Source organism: Diadema setosum, chromosome 4 (assembly GCF_964275005.1).
Source record: "Diadema setosum chromosome 4, eeDiaSeto1, whole genome shotgun sequence".
Lineage (NCBI taxonomy): Eukaryota > Metazoa > Echinodermata > Echinoidea > Diadematoida > Diadematidae > Diadema > Diadema setosum.
In genome coordinates, this window is record NC_092688.1 from 13,464,727 (window position 1) to 13,488,857 (window position 24,131).

The following is a 24,131-nucleotide window of genomic DNA, read 5'->3' on the forward strand; positions in this document are numbered from 1 at the left end:
GACCACTTTCATTGACAGATCTCATCCATTTCACTGAGACACTCAATGTTTCTTCATGATAATGCTGACACTCGGAAGAAAGTGCAATTTGTCATTGTTGTCTCTAAAGTTAATGTGCTCAGTCATGCATGACATTTGTCAACACAATTTGGCATCAATGAAAAGAGGAAGAGTTCCCCTTTCCTCACAACCAACATTGCACTCTACATAGTTGACATAATTATCCAACAGTAGCCCTGTAAAGTTGGATTACTTTTTTTTTTATACACACTGTATAATTTGAGGATATTAGCCATACAGCATGCACCCATATTAATCATGATTTTCTGGAGGATTGTAGAGATGAAAGATTGTGACTTACATGTAGGAATACAAAGCAATATCTATCATCAATATTTGATCCATTGGAAATCAGATATCTGACAACTTATTTTTGTGAGATTCAGGGATGGTACAGTTTTGATTTAGATGAGACTTCAAAGGCTTCCATTTTTGTGTGTGTGAGATAATGAGACACCTCTTAAAATGAAGTATTAAAGAGCATACAATTCTTTGAGGAATTCAAATTGTATTTGATGAAAATTTGCATTGAAATGACTTAGATATCCAAAACAAAGATGTAATAATACAAAGTTGGACCCACCTTTTATTAGGACCACTTTGTTTTACTATGTGATTCCACATATCAACAATTTCAGAACTGATTTTCCTCAAAAAACTTAAAATTCCTCTTAGAATTGTGTGCTCTTTAGTATTTTAGAAGTGGTTTCTAACTATCTCGCATAAAGTTAAAATCTAGATACCACATCTCAAACAAGATTATACCATCCCTTTAACCTGGAATGAATGAGTGAGCATAGATGGGCAAGTCCAAGATAATGTCCCCTCAGATGCTCAAAATTCATCTTGATTTTATCAAAAAGTTCTTGATATCATGTTGTAGCCAAAGAGTTAAATCATATATTTCCAGCAAAGAAAATATTGAATTATGCAAATTTATGCAAGAAATATGGCCTTGATTTGCATAAATCAAAAACAAACCTTACGTATGGGACAAATTATAAATATTCATCTAAAATCAGTTGAATTTGTCCTTGACCTAGTTCCTTTATGGACATGACCCCTGTATGAGTTAGTATAATCTGCAATTGGTAAGACAAGGTCAGCACATTAATTATGCAAATTATGCACTTTCCCAGAACATAGTGTCCCATACGTAAGGATTTGAGTATGTTTTTTTAAGTTTTTTCTGAAGATTTGTAACATTGACCAATCATACTTTAGGAAGTTCTAATTTATTCATTTCAACTCCAGATTAGCAAAACTAAATGAGGAAATTTAATTAGTCCTTCATCTTATAACTAATTAAAGTCTGCTTACGTATGGGACAAATGCCTTACGTATGGGACATTACATGCAAAGTGAATGGGAAAACCGCCTTTTGACATGGATGCTATATGTCCTTACATTTGTTTGGTTAATGGTTATCTTTGCACCTACTCTGAAGGATATGTCTATATATCTGCCTCTCCTACTCAGTTGACCTCAGGGAGAGTGTAAGAACAGCATTATTGAGTCATTCTATGATTAAGAAAGGAAAATAAAGAATATTCATTTATACTTGTATTTTCTTATTTTCATTACAGGCTGTGCAGCTGGTCTTAAATTAACATTCCCCGTTAACATTTTGATATTGGACATTTTCTTAATTCAGTTATCATTTTCAACTTTACCTCTCTACAAAATGACTTTGTCCAAGAATGGGATTCTCTGAGTGTCATTTTAGGTGCAGTACACTGTTCAGCATGTACCACAGGTTGTACAGCCTCAAAAGCGAAATCAAAACAATTGTGCTTATGGCGCGCATCAATGACAACATTATAGGTCTTACTGAAAAGAAAAATCACTTAAGGTGTGAGCAGGTAACTTTGTCAGTACTAGAGTTGATAGCAAAGGAAAAACCTTATGAGAATACTTTTTATTTTGATATGATTGTTAATATTTCAACTGCTCACCCTCAGAATATGTCATGACTTATCAAGGTCATGAACATGATTTCTGAAAATCCTGTAAAATGAAGACTATAGTTTACATTTGCTATAAACCACAATATCAATACTGATTCTGTGGTTGGAGTGCTAAAAACACAAATTACACAAACAAATAGGGAATTCAATTTTCTTTTCTATTTTGTGTTTGAAGAGACAGATGTGCTCTGAGACACCTTCATCAACTCATACTTACTTTGTACCCCACATCTACACAATTATCAACATACATTGCAATCTGGTAGTGTATGATCAAATGAGGTTATTAGAATTTATTCAAAATTGTAATTTGCAGATCAGTGAGTTACTTAAGTGTTTCAAATCTAGATTTGAATGTGCAAATGATAATCTTTCCTGTATCACTACACAAGCATGTATGTATGCACAAAGTAACACAAATTTTGTCGTCTTTGGTTTCATAGACACGAAGCCAAGCAATTTGAAAAAAAAAAAAAAACAAACAAAACAAACAGCATTGGTACATACATTCTTCTATCTCCTTAAAATCTAAAACTTTCATTAAAATTTGATTGATTTTGCAGTTCAGCTAAAATTCACATGGCAAAACATGATGATTACAGAGCAAAATGAAGTACTCTTGTTGTTGTTGTGTTTTGTGCTGCATTTCAAACAATTATAAAGCTTTATAAAAACTTAGACAACTTGCAAGGTAAGCCTAGAGCTTCTGAAAGTACCCACTTCAAACTGTATTTGCAAATTACATTGTACATGACATTTGATTCTAAAGTTGAAATTATCAAGACTACAAATTAGTTATTGTACATGTACATGTATGCTATATCAAGGTCACAAGCTAGAATTCGCTTATTTTTTTTTCATTTGATGAAAAAATATTGACTAGAGTAATTACAAATGGGCTAGAAATAGAGTGTCAGTATACTGTATCTGTATGTGTAGACATCATGAGGACAGTGTTGATGCATGACGGAATCCAAACTAAGACATTTAATTATAAATTGGTAAATACTTTTATTTGTTTTATTTTAGCTTTTGCTAGGTACCTGAACCGGGAAAGTACCCACCTAGAAGTCTATTTCATTTGTTACATGTTGTAGCATGATTTGTGGAACTGAATATGACACTATGGGGAAATTTAAAGTCAATCCCATGAATGCATTTGTGCACTAAAGACAAATGTCCCATACGTAAGTTGAGCCATGTCCCATACGTAAGGTGTACTTTCGTTGATTAAACCAACTTCATGAAAATATGCTTTATTCTTTTGCAGTGAAACTTTGCTGAAAGATACTTCAGTATTGTACCTTTCTTCACTTCCAAACAGAACTTGATCAGTAAGGTACTTTCAGAGAATTTTCAGTTCAAACTTTATTTTGAAAAATCCAGTTTTTCTCTGGTCCCATACGTAAGTTGGCATATTTTTCTTAATAAAACCATCAACCCAAGGTCAAATGACATCAAACTTAAACACAATATTCTTCTCAGGGATACCAGTCCTCCTGATGATAAACAATAAAATCCAAGTGCTCCTTCATTACTTTTCAGAGGTTTGAAATCTCTGAATGTCCCATACGTAAGGTGCGCGATATCTTGGACTTGCCCAGATGCAAAGAGTAAATCTGCTTGAGACTTCTGTGTAGAGCTTGAGCATTGAATATAAACACCGCTGGAGAGTAGTAGGTTTAACATGTACTTACTACTGATTTTTTATAGTTAACAGAACATACAATATTTTGAAATGATGAAGTGCTACTTTTTTTTTTCTCAGTTTGATTGTGCATGCTTTATACCTCTTCCAGTCAGAATTTGTTTTTGTTTGTTGCTTTCTTGTATTACCATGAATTAGTTTTGGGTTTTTGTTGTTTATTTTTCCTTTTTTTTTATTAATCTGCAGAGTGTGGCAGCCCTGTTTAAAAGTATCAAGCCATTATGAATTGATTGTTCAACATTAAGGATGTGTGAATTTTGAATTGATATCATGGGTTTAGATGGTGACAAAATTGAAGCACACCACAAGAAAAATATCAGTGATATGGTTGGCACGAAGTATTGGTGCTTTATTTTAAGTCATAGCATTATATCACATTGCATTTATTTCATTTGCTGCTCGAATGATGCTTAAAGAATATTTTGTACCAGCTAAATTAAAGATCTAAAAGAGGGAATGACTCAACTTTAGAACCTGTTTTTTCTATACTAGCAACCCCCTTCATCCTCTTCCATCTGGAAATGCGAAAACTTTGACACACAATATATCCAGTAACATCATACATGCACTAATACGATAGTGACGGCATGCAATACTTTTGTCTACTGTATACGCCGAATATTTCGCGAGGTTTTTATTTTCGCGAATTTTGCAAGTCAGCTGCTATTCGCGAAATTAAAAACACGCGAAAATATTGACTCAAATGGCAATATGAATGTGACGTACGCGTACACATTTCCCCATTCAGTACAGGACTCCACAATCGCGAATTCAACCACTCGCAAAATTGTCGGGAAGTCCCGATTCGCAAAAATTTAGACTCGCGAAATATATGGCGTATACAGTATATTTGGCCCATATGAATGTATGCTAGCAGCAGTGATGCGTTGATAGTCAATATAATTTGGTACATGTGAATCAATCTCATGCACCCGAGTGTTGAAAAGTGTTTACGCAAAGATCTCCACTTCTACGGAACATTAGAAGACTTTATAGACCTATCAACTGCTTTCGTACATAAATGTAAAATCTGTCCAACAATAATGACCTACATCTAACTTGCAATGCCTCTAGAAAAGTCATCACTTTGCAATTCATGGTTTTTATTAATGTATACTATCAAATTAAACAAATATGTCTGTTTTATCTACAGTGTAGATGTCTCAGAACTGTACAGAAGAACGAATCATACTGTCATGTGATTTTATTATTTTATGTTGACATTGGAAGATAAGACTGGCTTACACAATGTACTTACACTTGTGGACCATGATATTGTATGAGGTTCTCAGAGTTTAGACATTAGAGCAATAATGACATCACAATTTCATATAGAATGACATCACAATTTCATATAGAATGACATCACTATTTCATATAGAAAGTAACTACATGTACTTTCATTTTCTCATCGAAGGAAAGAATAGTTGGAAGTATTTTGATCAAATGTCTTTCAAGTTTTTGAAGTTTTTTGTTTGTTTGTTTGTTTTTCAATACTATAACAAACAAATTCTATGTCAGTAAGGCAGACCTCCCAACCATGCTGAATTTTGAGGAAAGAATCTGAATTTTGACCATTCCCAGCTCTTGTTTCAACAGGAGTTTCCTATTTTTCTTGATAATTTTACCACACACTCCTATGGGAATTGCTCTTCCTTTCCTACTTTTGAGCCAAATCATCCCCATTTTTCAGTCAGAAAGGTTGGGAGGTTTGGTAAGTGGACATTGTACATGAGAAATTGAATATTCAGTACGCCGATTCTGAATGCAATTTCAGACTTAAAAGAATTGCAGTTGCCACAACTTTCAGTAGAAACCGTCTGTGATAGGGCATTCGTTATTTCAGAGGAATAGTATGCCAAAATCTGGAGCTCTGTTTAGAAGTTGGTATATTCTTAGAAGTTTACTGTCCCCACCTATGGTGGGCAGAAATAGCAAAAAAAAAAAAAAGAAAAAGAAAAAAAAAGAAGATGTATCATGTACATACTTATGCATCCCATGAAGAGAATTATAGCATACTAATGTATTAAGTAGAAGTGGAGCAGTCTCTATTTTATTTTACATATTGCATTTTAGCAGAAATTGAAGATAGGTTTCAAATTTAGGAGATCAATCTAATAATTATTAAGAAGATATTTCTTGAAGGTGAGTGATTTTGCCTCTTCACATATTATTTCATCAGAAAACTTTTACTCAGTGGTCCCAGCAATTTTCACGGCTTCACTGGGACTCACGGATACTTGACATGTATTTCTGTAATGGCATTCAGTGATGATATTCCTCATTTCATGGTTTAAGATAGACATCAAACTGAAGGGATGTATAGATGTGCCAATATTACTGGACTTTAATTATCAAAGTTTGCTGTGAAAGGTATGATTACTTTCTTCTTCTTGTTTTCAGACACCAGGTTTACAATGAGAAGCCTATCATACACTCTACAGTTCTGCAAGAGAATCAGCTATATTTTGTAGAAACTGAAAAATGATGTTTAATTATCTGACATATACATGATACAAATTTAAAACATAATTTATGCCTAAACAATGCCACTTGCCACAAGCGTCTGCAAGTACCTTCTATACAGTAGACGCTTAAAAATGCAATTGAAGAAATGACATATAAAAAGGAGAAAATGGTGAGGAGTTTGCAATTACTGTTTCAGCAGCATATCAACACAGATAAAATAACTTAAAGGGATGGTACAGTATTGGTGGAGATGAGATTTGGGCTTTTAACTTTTAGCGAGATACCAAGAAAACACTTATGATATAGTACAGAGCATACCATTGTAAGAGGAATTCAAAGTTTATTTGAAAGAAATCGGGTTTGGAATAACTGAAACATCCAAAAACAAAGTAAAACAAAGCGATCATAATAGGTCCCACACTTTATTAGAATCTCTCTTTTTTGGATATCTCATCCATTTCAAAACCAGTTTTCATCAAATAAATGTTGACTTCCTCGTAGAATTACATGCTCTTTCATATTTCATAAGAGGTTTCTCATTATCTCACCAAAAAATGTTAGAAACCGGAAATTAGGTCTCAACCAAAGCTATACGATCCCTTTAAAGGTAGGGGATACCTTTTACAGACCTCCCAAAATGCAGCAAAACATTAAATATGAACCTCAGGGGACTTGTTTAGGCCACTGCTGAGAAATTTGGAAGTCAACAGTTATCTACAATTTGAATAATGCACAAAACTCAACTACTCAGTAGTTCTGTGTGTCAGCCACACTTAAGCCTTTTTGTTGCAGTCTTCTGTATTTTTTTTTTAATCTGTAAACACAAATCTAAAAGTATAAGATCTAATGTAATAACATATAGAGTGTGTGGCAAGAATGTATATAGAAATGTTTGTAAGTTTTGATGAACTTTCTTCACAAAATATACATGATGGACACACATGCAGTGCATGGGTCTGCAAAGGTAGCCTAGTAATGTACTGGAATTTACGGTGAGCCCCGAAAAAATTCAATTCAAAATGTAACGGTCAATAAAAATGTACTAAATGTTACCTTCCACTTTCAATACTTTATGGGAGTTTCTAAGTAATACTCTCCTCAACATACCACTGAATTTATACAACTGTTCATTTAAGGCATGCAAATGGGATTCCCTACCTTTAAGGTAAAACTTGTGGGAGACCACTCTTGGAGACACAAAATCTTAATCGGCGGGTTACCTTTTTAGTATACACAAACAAACATCTTGTGTGAGTGTTTACTCTGATTTGAATGTAATTTTCGTACAAATCACATATCATGAAATATTCTCGCAAAATAAATGGCCTACGCATTATGAACTGCTCTGAAGTGAAACAGATGTAAGTTGTAGTTTGGTCCTTTAACAGATGGGTTGTTTTTTGAGACATGTGGTTATTATTGCTGGTTGATGTACATGTAGCACATCTTAGAGAATAGTCATATATTTCCTTGTACTGACTGATGCAATTTTCCAGCCTGAATTGACCGCAACGTATTGGTATGTGGAAACGAGAAAAATAGCAAGGAAATAGTTACTCTGCAGCCTATGTATAATGAAGTTTCAACCTACACTTGCATGCCATGTCACACAAAACCAATCTTGACAGAGTTGACTGTGAGCCATGGTTACTCTCAGACGTACTCTGACTCGGTGCCACGGCTGGTGTTTCCTGTCTTGTCAGTGAGCCGTGATTTGCCGGCATCTTTCACAAGAGACTTCAGAATCCGGGATGGCTCCGGGATTTGGGAGAAGCGACCGGTGATCATGCATCCAAAGACCGGTTTGAAAATGGGATGCCTTGCAGCATAGATGATGGGGTTGATGACGCTGTTCAAGTGGAGTACGACTATGAAAAACACGACAATGGCATTGAAGGCAGATGGATTTGCACTGGATTTGGCAATGACGACGATAGCTGTGTAGGGCAGGACGCAGGCGTAGAAGCCGCAGATGACAATAAGGAGATTCTTTGTGATATCGATGTCAAGACGTCTGGAGCCGGGAGTGGACACCATGGAGCGTGCCACATGACGCTTGATGTGGAGGAAGAGGAGAATGTAACAGGTGAGGATGGTAACCAAGGAAGTGATGAGGAGGATTGGGACCAACCAGCTGAGTTCGGGAACACTATGTTTGATGATGTAGACACCACAAACTCGCTGGGAAGAGATGATCATTAGTATGGGGGCAATTAACCAGGAAGCCCCAACCATCACTGCCATCTTATACGGAGTGAAGGACCATTGGTAGAACTTTCTGGGCTTCGTGATGAGAATGTAACGATTGACTGCGATGAATGTTACTGTGATGAGACTACATCCCTGGGAGCTTGAATCTATGATAGTCACAGGGAAGCAGGACCACGTGGCTAAGAAGACAATCTGCAATCCCTGGAATGGGTACGTGAGACAGGCCAGCAGGTCGGCCACACTGAGACTGACCACCAGCACGTTCATGGAGGTCTGCAGCTTGCGGGAGAACATGACGGCAAGGATGACAAAAATGTTTCCTACTATCCCAACGATTGCCATGGCGAAGAATGCGGTCGCTATGACGATCCTGGCAGCATAGCCGATGCTGTCGACGTACACAGTCCCATTACTTGGGGAGTCTGTAGTGGCAGCGTAATCCATTGATGTTGTCATTTCAGGATCCATATTAGCACGTTTCTTAGTACACTGTACTCATGAACCAAAGGCTGGCACTCTTCAATGGGGTTCTCACTCTGCAAGACTTGGAGCCAGCTAGAAATGTCAGCAAGAAGACGAGTCAATGCATCAAGCTGCAATAAAATCAGATCCGGTTATGCTCTGGTGATCAAATGCCCTGCCCCATTAAAGTCTACCTTTTTAAGTAGAAGTTACTGTGTGTGACGATATAAGGGTATTTGGCAAATAGACAGGATATCCATCTCTCTCCCAGCCACAAAGTGACGTCACTATCACTGTACAGTAGGAACTGGTTCAGGAGGAAGTGGACCGTGAAATGCTGTGCTTGCCACTTTTTTTTTCTGTGTGTGTGTTTGTGTGTGTGGTTGATGTGTGAGTAGGAAGTTTGTCCATGGGTGCTTTTAATTGGTGTGTGTTAACTTTTTCTAGTTCATTATTCGGGCACATTGCTATTATTCTGTTATCTGTCCTTGAGCCGATTCAACTCTTTAATGCTTGTCAATCTCTGTTTACAGATGACGGAAGCTTTCAATCTTGCACTGCTTTGCATGGATTATTGCGTATCTATTAGATGGAGATCAGTTTCCAAAGTAGGGTGATACAGGGGTAATTTGAACCAGGCTGCTGCACAAACACTTTGTCACACATTGCAGATGCTAACAAACAAGCACACACACACACACACACACACACACACACACACACTCACACATGGGCGACTGAGTACTGGTTTAGGAAATAAATGGTTGGAAGCCTTTAGCTGCCATTTGATCTTGAAGGGAGTGCTGTGTTTATGTGTGTTGCATCAATACAAACAATGAATAATCAATAATACAAACAATATAAAACACTTCAGGGATGCAGTAATGGCATTAGTAAGTTTGAATAATTTTGCCCACACTTAAAATAGATACCAGTGGAACAGTGTAACCATGTTTGGACGATTTAGAAGGTACTGAGAGTGGGTAATCATAATAAGGCCAGAACAAAATGATGCATATAAGGTATTTGCTTGATAAAATTGTGCAGCAGATTAATTATTGTCATATGATAGATCATCCTCTTCGGCAGTAAATAAAATGATGACATCTCGCCCAGTCACCATAGCAATGTGAAAGTGATAATGACTGGTCATTTTACTTTACTAACGACCAGTCCTTAGCAAAAATACATACATGTAAATAAGGCAAAATAAATACCTGGTCCCATGTACACTCACACCCAGTCATTTGATTATGGTCTCCTTCATTATTTCATATTGCAAGTTATCATACTGCATTAGTATTGTATTAATACAATGTAGTTACACAAATGGTTTTGTCTTGATATGCTATTGTGCTACAGTTTCGAGTCATAGAGTTGTGCCACATTTGTATTGTATTAGTAGTTATGCTTTCAAAGTGATCAATACACAGTGGTTTTGTCTCAATGTGCTATTGTGCTGTAGTTCCAAGTTTTACCAGTGTGTGTAAATCTGCAGACATCACAAAAATGCTTCACTGCTCCTAATACCATTAATAGTGCATTGAATGAAACCAGCAATGCTCTCGATATGCTAATACCTCTTTTTCACCTTGGCAGAAGTTGTGTTGTACTTAAAAGAAGGCAGTTCATGAACTTTTTATGACAAGCCTAACCATTTTCACGCTTTTTTTTTTTTTTTTTTTTAGAAGGCTTTCGGCCTATAAACACTTTCTATATTGCTTGGTTCCGTGTTTTCAGTGATAGTATAAATCATTCAGGAAGTCTTTTGATTCTGCACTCTATCAAGGAAAAAAAAAATAATCTCCATTAGATTTCTCTATTTTTCATTTAGAACAATTGAGAATTTAAAGTTGAGACTTAAATTTTTTGTTATAGAATATCTTACTTTGTAGTGTCATGACTGATTTTTAAAATTGGCTGCTCATTTTAGGAGAGTAAAGCTCCTTTTTCATGTATTACATTAGCAACTATTTGTGTTGTTTTTTCTGATTTTGGCAGATTTCATGAATTTGATTAGTTCAATCCACTTTTCCTACAAAAAAAAAAAAAATGGGGAGTGAAATTCAAAAATGCCACTTCAAATGACATAAATTCCAATCATAATTTCTGCTGCAAAGTTCCTCCATTAGGGGTAACACTGTTTTTCAAAGCTTGTTTCTGAAAGAATGTGTATGATGTTTAAAATTATAATTGTGTTAGTTGCAGATAGTTACTCTTTTCAGCAAGGAACAACTTGTACATCAAAATGACTTATTAAAAATATGTGAATATGTATAACAATATGGACTTGAAAATTGTCTTTCAGGTCGAAGGTGACACAGTAACCTTCAACTTTGAGATGCGAAGTGGGCGGGAACACAACACACCTGACAAGGCCTTGTGGGGATTCAGCTGCACAGTCAGAGCACAGGTATGTAGTTACCATGGCAATATGTACTTGTATATTTGTTGTTGTTGTTGTTGTTGTTGTTGTTGTTTTTGTTGATAGAAATTACCCTTTCATAGCAAGGCTGAATTACAACTTGTACAGACTCCCCAGAGTACATGTATATTTTTCCCTTTCTTATTAACCACTTTTCATATTTCTGCCATTAGGGATAAACTAACTCTATGCCGTTTTTGTATACATTTGACACATTCTGTACAGATTTCTGTCTATCTGCCTTTCCATGTGTTGAGCAGTATTTTATTCATGATTTATATGCGTAGTATATTTGAGATATATGTAATATATGAACCACATATAAGCAAATACATTTGTATTATGTTGATAGGATGTGGTATATGGTAGACTTGTGTGCATGGTGAGTGTACAGACTTTCATGGAAACTCCATTGTTTACTGGTGACTAAATACATACAAATTTGGATGATGTACAGTCAGAGGTTATTCAGTCAATATCAACCGTATGTCCTCTGCACTTCCTCCAACCAAACATGATTCCTCACACCACATCCCACATAACCCACCCCCCCCCCCCCCTTTACCTTTCAACTGTTTGTTTGAATGCCTGGCAGCATTGCCTCTCCCAAGTCCTTGTATGTGTAAATTTATAGCGAGGATGACTCATTCAATGCATGTTGTGTATTACCAGCACAATGGTTTCCACTGGTAACAACACACCCCCCTTTTGTATTTTTTATTTCTCCCAACATAATTTTGATGTGATCGTCTCGATTGTTCAAGTACCCTCACCTCTCGCAAGTTATCCTCAACAGAGTTGATCAACCACTCTGTCAAAAAGAAGAAGAAATCTGATATGACCCATACACTGCCTGGCAGTGGTACCAGTGTGAAGTGCATGGTTCCCTATGTTGTCTCGTATTCTATGTCGTATTGATTTCCCCCACATAATTGTGATATGATCATGTCACTTTTTCAAGTACCCTCACCTCTCGTAACTTATCCTCAGCACAACTCTTAAAACTGTCAAGTAATCTGATATTATTCACACCCACAGTTGTATCGATGTCAAGTGCAAGGTTCCCTCTGTTGTCCTGATCAGTAACTTTGCTTAAAGTTTGGATATGGATCCTTTTTAAGCATCACAAAATTTTGCATGGTTGAAGAATAAAGTCACTCAACATCATTTACTGTGAAATTGTACTTTAATGCTCTTTTAATGCTCTTTCCCCCTTGTCATTTGAGGATATGCTCCCCTTCAATACTGAGAATAACAGTTGGATTTTTTATTTATTTATTTTTTTTTTTTTGGGGGGGGGGGTCTGAATTTGAATTCATTTGAAATCTATAACATTCATTGTCCCTCCATCATAAAGAAGTTTTCAGTTATATTATTGCGAGGAAAGGTCCAGGTTACCTACCTGTACTACGAGGTTGTTTACCAACTTTTGAAAGGAATCTAATTTTCAGTTGCAAAAGGGGCACACAAACTTTAATATTGTTGTTTCCATTGGCAGCCTGTTACTAATACAACATGATGGTAGGATTGCGTTTTTAAGTGTTGACCTTGTTAGGGTTTGCAAGGCTTTATTCTGCAGCTGAATAAGAGCAGTTAGCATCTGTCTGCTAGAAGTTTTTGTGACATCAAATCATGTGCTTCGATTGCATCTATCAAATGTGATGAAAAACAATATGATCAAGAGAGGGGCTTGACCAAAAAAAAACATGAGTCAGAATGCTACTTTATTAGGATGCTGTCAAGTTCAACTGAGCAACAATGAAAGACGTTTCTTGTACATAAATGTGGAATCATCAACTCAGGCAATTTCTTCCCCCCCCCCCCCCCATTTTTTGATAACCCCAATCACTTAAAGGTATTGTTTACCGTTGGGAGCAGTGATTTTTAAAAATGTTTGAGTTATCACATTTGATGCATATGTGTATGTCAGATGTATCATAACTTGTTCACATTTTGTATATTTACCAATACTTAACATTGGTTATGCTGATTAACATTCTAACATTGGTTATTTCTATTCCTAACTCACATTTTAGAACTATTTTCTTGCACTAAATCTTTTTTTTTTTTGTTATATCGGCAAATGATAAATAATGCCTTGATTTGCATTTTAGTTGCTATGAGTTGTGTTTGGCCTTTTCTCCCACAACTCTGAACATTGTTCAAGAAATATGTATTTACTTAACTGCTCTATCCTTTCCTAACAATTATGTTCTCACCATTTTAGATTTAAATTTCCATGCCTGATAATAAACTCTTAAAATAAAAGAGGTCACATAAAGAACCCTGAAGTGTCACCCAGTCCTTGAGACAATGCTTTAGATGATTTTGTGAATAATTTCATACACTTGTGCTGGATACCTCCAGCCAGTCAGGTGTGGAAGCACGCATTTGTATATTATATTATTTATTTATGTGATTTTTTTTCTATTTATTTAAACTACTTGCCAATCATACACAATATCCATGACATTGTTGTACAGGTAACATTTTACTGCTTTCATTTTGTATCCAAGGGCGATTGTGGTTGTACAGTTAGATGAAATTTTGTTTAGCTTTTGTGGGAGGTATTGTGGAGTCAGTGGTATGTACAGACTTGAGATCTCATTGAGTGTGCTCAATAGACAAAGTTAATTACACTGTACCTACCCAAGTGCTAACGCAGTAGTCATATTTCCTGATAACATGTAGGAGAAACATATATATATATATATATATTATTATTATTATTTATTTATTTTTTTTTTTTTAATTACAACAGGGGAATTTAAGCTGTAGCTTTTGACATTATCCTGCTTATGAGATCTGGTTGTGACTATAGTGTTTTTGTGGGGAGAGGGTTGTGACATACACAGACCCCCCCCCCCCCCTCCCCATCTCTCCCTCTCTCCCTTTCTCTCTGTCTTTCTCTCTCTCTATTATGTCAGAAACAGACAGTTATACCCATGAAATATCTGCATGGTGTGTCATTCTTTTTACTTCCTTCATCTCATAATGACCAAGATGTTTAGTAGCTACATTGTATTGTCTACTGGTGTTGATATACCCAATTTAATGATATTGACTGGTGGTGTTTGTATCGATTGAAGAATGATAGGAAGTTGTTCCGTGGTTTCCATTCCTCTTCTCAGGTGTGTCAGTTTTCATACAAAAGCCTATTTCAGGCTTTGGTGTAATATCAAAGGTCCTACCCTGTCTTTCATAGATTCTAACTGGCATCTCTGTTTTCTTCATTTTTTCCTGTGTCTCTGAATGCTTTCTTGCTCAGGAGTCCACAGAGGACTGTACCAGTGGTCTGCCCTTCATAGCAGACCTGGCTCTTGGTCTGACAGTCCTGGGTTCAAGCCTCCTGGGAATCCTGTATGAAGGGCCAAAGGTCACCGCTGCTGAGGAGCGGTGCCACGCCCTCCTGTCTTCCAGACTCATGCAGAGGTAATGGCGATAATGACGACAACAGTGATTGTGATTATGATGATACTAGTACGATGACAACTATGATACTTCCGCATCTTACTGAAGCTTCATCTTAATTGAGCTCAGAGTTCAGTGAGAGCAGATTTGTAACAAATATATTTCCATATACCTTTACTCTAATGATGCTTGACATACTCCAAAAATTTTAAGTGAATGAATCAATACAGCATCGTATTTGATCATATTCATGAGTCATCACATTCACATAAAATGAGCCTTTCTCCTAACCTACAACCTTGACAGTTTGCCAAGAAGGTCTACAGATATTAGACAAACCTGACCACAAAAGTTTGTGGTGATGACTGATTAGTTTACCTGTTATCCTTTTTTTCACAGATGCACCTGGCACCAGATGATCCACCAGCTGCCCGTGGCCTCCTCTTCACCTGGGACACAGAAAGGGTCGGATACCAGTCTTCCCCGCCTCAAGCTCTCCCAGGAGACCCTGCAGAGGCTGAGGACCATGACAGGCAGGGCTGCCCCCTTCCTCAGGCCCAGCATCAAGTAAGCTGGTCACCCTCCTCAACCCATCCTCAACTAATCCTCACTGTGTGTTGTCACTTTACAATGTTTCTCTCTTAACCCCCTCTTCATCCCTCTCCATCTTTCCTTCCTCCTTCCCATCCCCCTCATCACCTCTTTCTTATCTTCTTTCCTCAACCCCTCCTCATCTGTCATCATCACTCTTCACCCCTTGCTTACCCCTTCTTTACCCTTCCATACCTCTCCTTTCTTTCTCTCGCACCCATTTCTTAGCCTACCCTTTTCTCAACTCCTTCTCATCCATCCCCACTCCTCACCACTCCTTACCCCCTCCTAGGCCCCTCCTTATCCTCTCCACAACCCCTAAACATCTGTCCCCATCCATCCTAACCCCATCCTCACCCCCTTCTTACCCCATCCTCATCCAATGCTTACCCCTTCCTCATCTGTCCTCAGTACTCACCACTCCTCCTTACCCCTCCTAATCCCATCTTTTATTCCATCCTTACCCCCTTCCTCATCCATCCTTACCACTCCTCTCCCCTCCCTACCCTTTCCTCAAACCCCTCTTTACACTCTCCTAACCTCACCCTTATTCTATCCTTACCCCTTCCTCCTCCACTCATCACTCTTCACCCCCTCTTCACCCTTTCCTAACCCCTCTTTACTTCCTCCTTGTCCTCTCCCTACCCCTTCCTGATACCTTGTCACCTCCTCTTAAAATGTCCTCATCTCTTCACCCCTCCTTACCTCTCCACTCTCCTTGCCCACCCCTTTAAGTTAACACACACACACACACTCAAACACACACGCACTCACACACACACACACACACACGCACACATAACTGCCTGCACACATGCATACACCACCTAAAATGTTTTTCCAACATTAATCGATTACCTTTGATTACCACAGAAACTTTCCAAATGAACTGTTTTATATTGCTAGAGTTCACTCTTTATTACTTCCTAGAGATTTAAACTGGTGTGCAATGTTTGCTTCAGAACATTTCATACTCCTACGTGAGCATGGCAACATTAGTTCCTCTATCTTGTAAAGAAATAGGTACATGCGTCATTCACTTTCCTAGAACTTCCTCCAAGTTCTGGTGATGTCACTGTGGCAGTAAAAGAAAGAGAAGGGTATTTTTCTCTGAAGTGCTCATACGCCATTCTGAACTTGATACAAGGTTTGGTAAACAATGCATAAAGGTGTACATGTCTGTGTTACGTACCTGTCACTATCAGCTTGTGAAATGTATATCATAAATGCTGGTTGCTTTATACTGCTGTGTGTGTTTGTTGGGATAGGTGATGGGAAAGATTCTTCGTTGACCTTTCGGCCTTCTGACCTTTCCATGATGATGTGATAGAATTGTGAAATGCTTATTTATCAGATATTTATGGTGCAATGATTTACACAGCAGGATTTTATATCACTTGTGGCTTTGGCAAGAGGTTTGATACAATATTTTTTTTTTCACATTTTTGCCTCCCCCAGAGAAGTAATAAATCCTGATGTCTTGGAGGAGACTATTGTATCAGCAGCTGTTCGACACCTTGGCCTAGAGCCTGTGCTAAACTCTCTCAGTTCCGATGACTCTAGTCTTCCTTCCAGCCACTTCAGCCAGCAGGGCATTTTCATTCAGACCCTAGTGGACATTTTCTGCAGGGTGCACAATCTTGAGAGGCAGCTCCAGGTAAATTAACTGTAAAACCAGAAATTTTTGCTAGAATTCAACTTTTATAAATTATGCAAGGAGCCAATATTCATAAAAGTAAAATGAATGTGATGGGTTTTGTCTACACTATTCATTGAATCCCAGTGACAATTCACGAAAGTTTCATGCAACATGAGTTTCTGCTTCTACAGAACATTGTGTACCCATTGTATCCATTTACATGTATGTGTGTGGATGTGTATGTATGAGTGTGTGTTTGTATGTTTGTGTACATTTTTGAAGTTGTACAAGTTGTATGTGGATGATCTGGTGTGTTTGATAGTGACCTTTGGGTGGAATGAGTGGTATTGTGCTAATGTGAGTCACATCAGATGAAACCTTGCATATAAAATGAATCAAACCATGTGCATTGGAAGAAGTGGCAAGGAAAGACTGATGGAAAATGTTAAATGAGACAAGAGAAAGTGACAGAAACAATGGCAGAGAGAAAAGAGACATCCTATGAGAGGATAGACAAAGAGAAAGTTTTATTGAGTAGAAATTATTGAAGGTGGTAGATTACTGGGGGGAAAATGCACCCAGAAACCAAACTTGATTAGGTCATGAAGAGGCAATGTCACATGTATAAGCCAAGGGAGACTTTTAATTATGAAAAAAACAAACCAATAAACAAACAAATAGACAGGAGAACCTGCACTTAGTGCTTACTGTAAAAGTGGAAATTTTTGTGGTGTTGAAATTTTCGCGGATTTCGCGCAACTAGAAGCTAGCGCAAAAATAAAAGCACGCAAATATTTTTGCGTGCCATATGTTCCAGCAGCTAATGTCTTGATTTTGCAAAATTAAAAACACACAAAACTCTTCTTACCTGGCCAAGCGCAAAAAAATTAGTCACGCGTAAATATCCACTTTTACAGTAATGTATATACTGGGAGAATAGTTATGATTAGTAGATTCAAAGTTATTATTCTTTTTTTTAGAGTCAAGGTTCTGCTCTTTTGGCATAATCATATTGGTGGCTTAGTAATTTTCCTTGTACAGTGATCAAATTACCTGTCTTGTACTACATTGTATTTGTCAATATGCATTGATTTTTCACATCTTTGCATAATGAAAAGCGCCGAGTGGAAAGAAGGACATTGCTTGCTACTAGTGAAAGTTACTCTCAAGAAGAGAATATTTCATTCATTTCCACAGTTCATTGGTGACTTGGAGCAGCGATGGGAGAGTGAGGTCAACGAACTACGCCAAGATGCTAACCGTCCATCCTCGCACGCCTTCTTCAATGACTTCCATCTGCAAGAGGTGTGTAATGACCAAAATAAGCCTCAAGTAAATCCAAACTGTGTTGTTAGCTTGAAAGCATTATGATTTGGGATGTTAACTTATTGTTAGTGCTGTACTGGTATGTCGGGTAAATTTACATACAATGCTCATATGAATGGACAGTAGTGTATGTTTTACAAAATGAAATTTTTACTGTCGATAGAGGCATCTAGTTTATTCATTTGTATAGCATGATACATCTGATTGATATGGTTTGCTGACTATTGCTATTCACTTTGGTTGAAACTAGAGGGAATTTGAATCTTTTAGCCATTTTTCTCTGTGATGTGTGCAAGGCGAACCGTGCCAGTGGATTAGAACCCTTCTCTGCAAGAGAAAGTGAAGTACAAATATGTAGAACTTTTATGTTGTGATTCTTTGTCACAGATCCTCTATTGTCCTCCATAATGCTAGTATGCTATCCCCCTCTGGAAAACACACCATTGCTCGGTGGGACTTGAACCCATGTCCCTCGATCACAAGCTAGATGTACTAGTGATTGAGCCACCTCTTCCCCCAGGCATCTAGTAACTGATGAGTTATACCTTTCAGAAGGAAGAGAATGATTTTGTCGTGTTGGCAGCCTTGAAACCTATCAATCACTGGAGTTATTTTTCTTCTCTTCTGAATGAATGACTCTTTTTGACAATGGAAATTGTACTTTTATCAGTGTAACCTTGATACCGTTTTTTTTTTTTTTTTTTTTTTAATGCCAATAATGCTGCAGGTTTTATAGAAAATGCTGTCTTTCCCAAATTATATTACTACACATGTCTATTGGAAGAAAGGTAAAAATACTGCTTTTCCACCAAAATTCACAGTTTCAGCCCTCGGAATGAATACTGCAATGATGTTGTCAAGTATAGCATCCCAGTATAGTGCAGCAATTCCATGTTTTTTCTTAAGTCATGGCTTGCAACAAAATGGGCATCTCTTATTGGTTATAGGGTTGAGAATATTCCATACTTCAGCATAAAGATCGATAGGTTACAGGAGCCATCAAACAAAATTACAGGAAAAAAAAAAAACATGTCGGTAGTTAAAGAATGAGCAAATTAGCTACTGTGTATTTTATGTATATTGGGACTTGCAGGACAAGAAGAAGGAATTGGAAACACTGTGTTTCATCAGAGGTATCAATACTGACACGATCACTTTGGAAGAGGCTGTCATTCAACTCAAGTAAGTCTTCCAGTTCTTCACCCTTTTCTCCTCCCTTTTTTTTTTTTTTTAATAAAAATGAATAGAAAAAAAGAAAAAAAGATTGAATTCCTGAACAGTGACATTGGATCATACAGTGCTGAGTTGTTTGAATTATTACATCATAGGAATTATGTATTCTGAATTATGCAGGATTAATGTATCGTTATTTTTTTTTTTTTAAAGTAACTTGTTTAAAGTTGTTGTTGTTGTTATTTTAAAGATCGAAAGAAGAGAGAGAGAGAGAAATGGGGCCCTATACAAATAATTTGCCCCAGACAGCACTTATAACATAAAACAAACATTATAGATCTTAAAGAGATATAAACAAGAATATTAAATGCATACCAAGTCTCCTCGAGGGAGCTCATATCGTCTCCACGAGGGAGCTCATATTGTCTCCACAAAGGAGCTCATAAAGTCTCCACGAGGGAGCTCATATTGTCTCCATAAAGGAGCTCATTACGTCTCCACGAGGGAGCTCATATGATATTGATGAATACCTCATATTATTCTTCAGACAAACTCAAATAATTACACAATACACGCGCGCGTGTACCGCACACTAACTCATCCACGTGCACACACTCAACCACATACACACACCTTCAACCACGCACAGACACATCCATATCATGGTTCAACCCAAAATAATGTACAGTATTTAAATAGAGCACACACACAATGATATGTTTTTTACAAAATAGATAAAATTACTATAACTGTATCATTGTTTCGAAAGAAAGAATAAGATGAAAAAATATATATATACAGTGTTTATATCAAGGAGCTCTAAGGCGTTGATACAGAAAAATACTTGCATATACAGAAAAATATTTGCAGTGTTTATATCAAGGAGCTCTAAGGCGTTGATACAGAAAAATATTTGCAGCAAACAACGGAGAAATATGATACAGATATAATCCTGGAATCAAAGACGTATGAGTATACCTGCGGGCTTCAAGCCCCAAAAAATAAAAAGTACAATTTAGTGCCAGAAAGTGGGAGTCATAATAATCTTCAAAATAAATTCAAACCATAGATTTAAAGTATTAATTAGGTGCAGGCGACTCATACGAAAGGGGATTAACAAATATTTTTAAGTTGTTCTCACCACAAAAATGATGAAAGGTGTATCATTTATAAAATTACACTATAGGTATATGAACGAAAGGATCCCCTGTTCTTGCTAGGGAAACGCACGCAAGGAACGTAAGACAATATACATGAATATATTTTATATAATAGAGACCCATTGAGGGAGATGCCGGGATCTGCAGCAGCGAGTGACTCCCCAAACCCGCTTGCTGCAGATTCCGGCACCTATAGGCGAGGTGGACGGATGGAGGCCTCGACGTGACGGCTGACCAATTCAAAGGTGGGCTTGTTGTCGGAGGGGACCGGAGAGCGATGTCCGCTGCGAATGTCGTGAAGGTCTATTACGCTGAGGATAGGGGAGAATGAAAGTCCTTCCCCTGTGTACTGGGAAGGGGAAAACGAGACTAAATAAAACATAAGTGAGATTTATCACAATGATCAAGCATGAAAAAAAGAAAGAAAAACAAAACAAAACAAAACAAAACAAAACAAACAAACACAAAAACCCACATATCATTGATAAGCAGATATATGCCAACATGACGTGTGTATAGGCAACTCGCAATTATTTATGAAGATGTATGATACATGTACATACCTCTTCAAATGCATTCCACAGCAACGTGGGAGACATTATTAATAAACAAGTAATTGATAATACCAATAATGCATAATAACATATAATACGACTCACAAAATATCTTGAAATCTACGTTTGCAAAATGATAAAGTACATGTACATTCTGCAAGACTTTGCAAAGTCCATGCTACAGCAAAGTTATGCAATCTTAAATACTGTGATATTTGTTGGTTTCCTTGACATAGGCAATAACTGCGTCCAGAGCTTTGTGATTTGCGAGTAAATCAGAGATGTTTAGTGATTGCTTATGGATAGCACGCATGAGATTTGTACGTTGATTTGTGTGTTGTTTGCAGTGTAATAGATAATGTTCCACGGTTTCCAGTGCATTGCATATTGAGCAAAGACCAGTGGGATGCTTACGGATAATATGATAAAAAGTTGCTAATCTGGCTCTGCCCATGCGGAGTCGGTGAGTTATTATTTCATCACGTCTATTCAGACTTTCAAAGGTGAAGGTGTTTGAGGCACAGGGTTGGATGTTGAAAAGATGGCGTCCTTTCTTAGACGAGCGCCATAACGCGTTCCAAGCGTCAAGACACCTATGTTTAATTACATGTCGTATATCACCAACACTTACAGGAACACTGATTGTAATATTCTTACGTAAACTTTGTTTGGCAAGATAATCGGCTTTTTCGTTGCCCGCTAGACCACAGTGAGCTGGTACCCATGCTAAAGTGATGTCACACCCATTCATTACAAGATTTGAGCATTTAAGAAGGACTTCACTGGGAAGGTCAAGGATATTTGAGGTGTGGTTATTCAAAAGTGTCAAGGCACTGAGAGAATCTGAGAAAATAACAGCTCTGAGAGGGGGAGAGGATTCCAGCCATGATAGGGCAAGAAGAATTGCTACCAGTTCTGTACGACAAATTGAGATGGGTGAAACCCTTTCACTTATTTCATGACGATAGTGAGGTACGTAAATTCCAATGCCAGAACAGTTAGTGGAGGGATCATGGGAACCGTCAGTGTAAATTGTCAGGTGGTTTGAATATGTGGTCTTTATGGTTTGAAGAGCAGTTTGATGTTGCGCTGAAGGGAGGGCGGTCTTGGGACATGAGCTGTGAAGAGAGAAGTCAATATTGGGATGTTCTTTGGACCAAGGGGGACTGGGATAAACATGCATTGGTTGCAGCTTTAGGAAAGTGTCCGTAAGCGGCTTTACTCGGAGAGCGAAAGGAAGTTTGTTTTGTGGCCATTTATTCGAAGAGTATTGCCAGCAGTTGACAATGGCTTTTCGGACGGGGTGAAGTGGGGACAGTGTGTATATGTAGGCGCAGTAATTGAAGGCGGCCCTTTCACGGCGTATATGGAGTGGTGGTTCGTTACATTCTACTTGAAGTGCATGCAGGGCGGTGGATGGTAGCGCGCCGGTGCACATTCGAAGGGCATGGCCCTGTACTGTATCTAGTTTGCTTGAAAGGAGCGGGGATAAAGAACCATAGATTTCACAGGCGTAGTCGAGATGAGGGCGAACTAGAGACCGGTAGAGTAAGAGAAGGATTTGTGTATCGGCGCCCCAGTTTGAACCGGTTAGCGAACGGAGGAGGTTTAACCGTTTGTTGCATTTCATTAAGATGTCTTGAACATGAGGGGACCATGACAAGGAGTAATCAAGGGTAACCCCTAGGTATTTATGAGAAGGGACGACTTCAAGCGGAGCGTTCTGGAGACGAATGCAGAAACCTGTGGGAGAAACTGGGCGAGAGTGAAATATAACCACTTTAGACTTATTAGTAGACAGAGAGAGTCCATACTGTGTCATCCAATCAGAGATGCTATTCACATCGGACTGGAGTTTTGTATTGATGTGACGAAGACTGGTAGAAGAATGCCATAAAGCGATGTCGTCAGCATACATAGACACGTTTGATGCACAATAATGTATAATTTCATCAATAAACAAATTGAATAATAGAGGACTAATGACGCTACCTTGCGGGAGGCCAGCTTGGCATGTACGAATGTCTGAAAGTGTGGAGTTTATTTGCACCTGAAAAGTTCGTGAGTCCAGAAAACTTTGTACCCAGCTTAGAAATCGGCCTCGAAGTCCCACTGAGTATAGTCTGGAAAGCAGTACCTGATGATTAATAGAGTCGAAGGCTTGACAAATGTCAAGAAAGATAGCGACCGTATATCCTTTACTGAATAGGGATTTCCTTACTTCGGATTCTAAGCAAAGGAGATTATTGAGAATTCTACGATGTCGGAGGAAAGCTGACTGATGGGAAGAAATTAAATCATATTTATCAATAATGTACGAGAGTCTACGGACAATCATACGTTCCATGAGTTTACATACAATAGGTGTGAGAGAAATTGGGCGGTAGGAGCTGATGGAGTGTTTGTCCTTGCCAGGCTTTAGTATGGGCTTGATAATGGAGTGTTTCCATTGGGGCGGGATCACAGACGTTTCCCAACTCATGTTAATAATCTCTAACAGAGAGCAAAACATATTGTCATTTAAATGGCTTAACAACTGTTTGTTGATTCCATCGCCCCCAGGGGCTGAGTTTTTGGAAGCTTTGATCGCCATTTCGAGCTCTTTGGGAGTGAAAGGAGCATTGAGAGGAGAATCATTGTCATGTATATAGGATGGGGGTTGGGAAGTAGGGAGAGGGAGAGTGGGAGTTAAAGAAGGCTTTTGAGAGAAAGCAACTGCCATAGCATTGGCGATACAGTGGGCGTCATGAGTATAAGTATTGTTTATAAGTATGGGTGGGAAGGTACTCCTGGTGTTATTGTTAGACAATAGTTTTACTTTGCACCATACATCTGAGAGTGGGGAAAAACGGTTCAAAGAGTTGCAAAAAGTAGTGAAATGAGAACGTTTGGCTGATATAATGGTGCGCCTGGCTGCAGCATTGAATTGTAGATAAGTGATTAAGTCATCGTAAAGATATGACTTATCAAGCTTG

At 37.9% G+C, this 24,131-nt stretch overlaps 1 protein-coding gene across 1 annotated transcript in view; it reads left to right on the forward strand.

The window, feature by feature from the left end:
* The window catches only part of LOC140227563 (probable E3 ubiquitin-protein ligase HECTD4), a 100,282-nt gene that overhangs the window by 31,553 nt on the left and 44,598 nt on the right, over nucleotides 1–24,131 (forward strand). Inside the window, 7 exon segments of the mRNA XM_072307980.1 lie at nucleotides 11,186–11,290; nucleotides 14,571–14,734; nucleotides 15,113–15,280; nucleotides 16,763–16,961; nucleotides 18,141–18,248; nucleotides 19,363–19,451; nucleotides 22,694–22,704. Coding sequence (XP_072164081.1) covers nucleotides 11,186–11,290; nucleotides 14,571–14,734; nucleotides 15,113–15,280; nucleotides 16,763–16,961; nucleotides 18,141–18,248; nucleotides 19,363–19,451; nucleotides 22,694–22,704 — 844 coding nt within the window.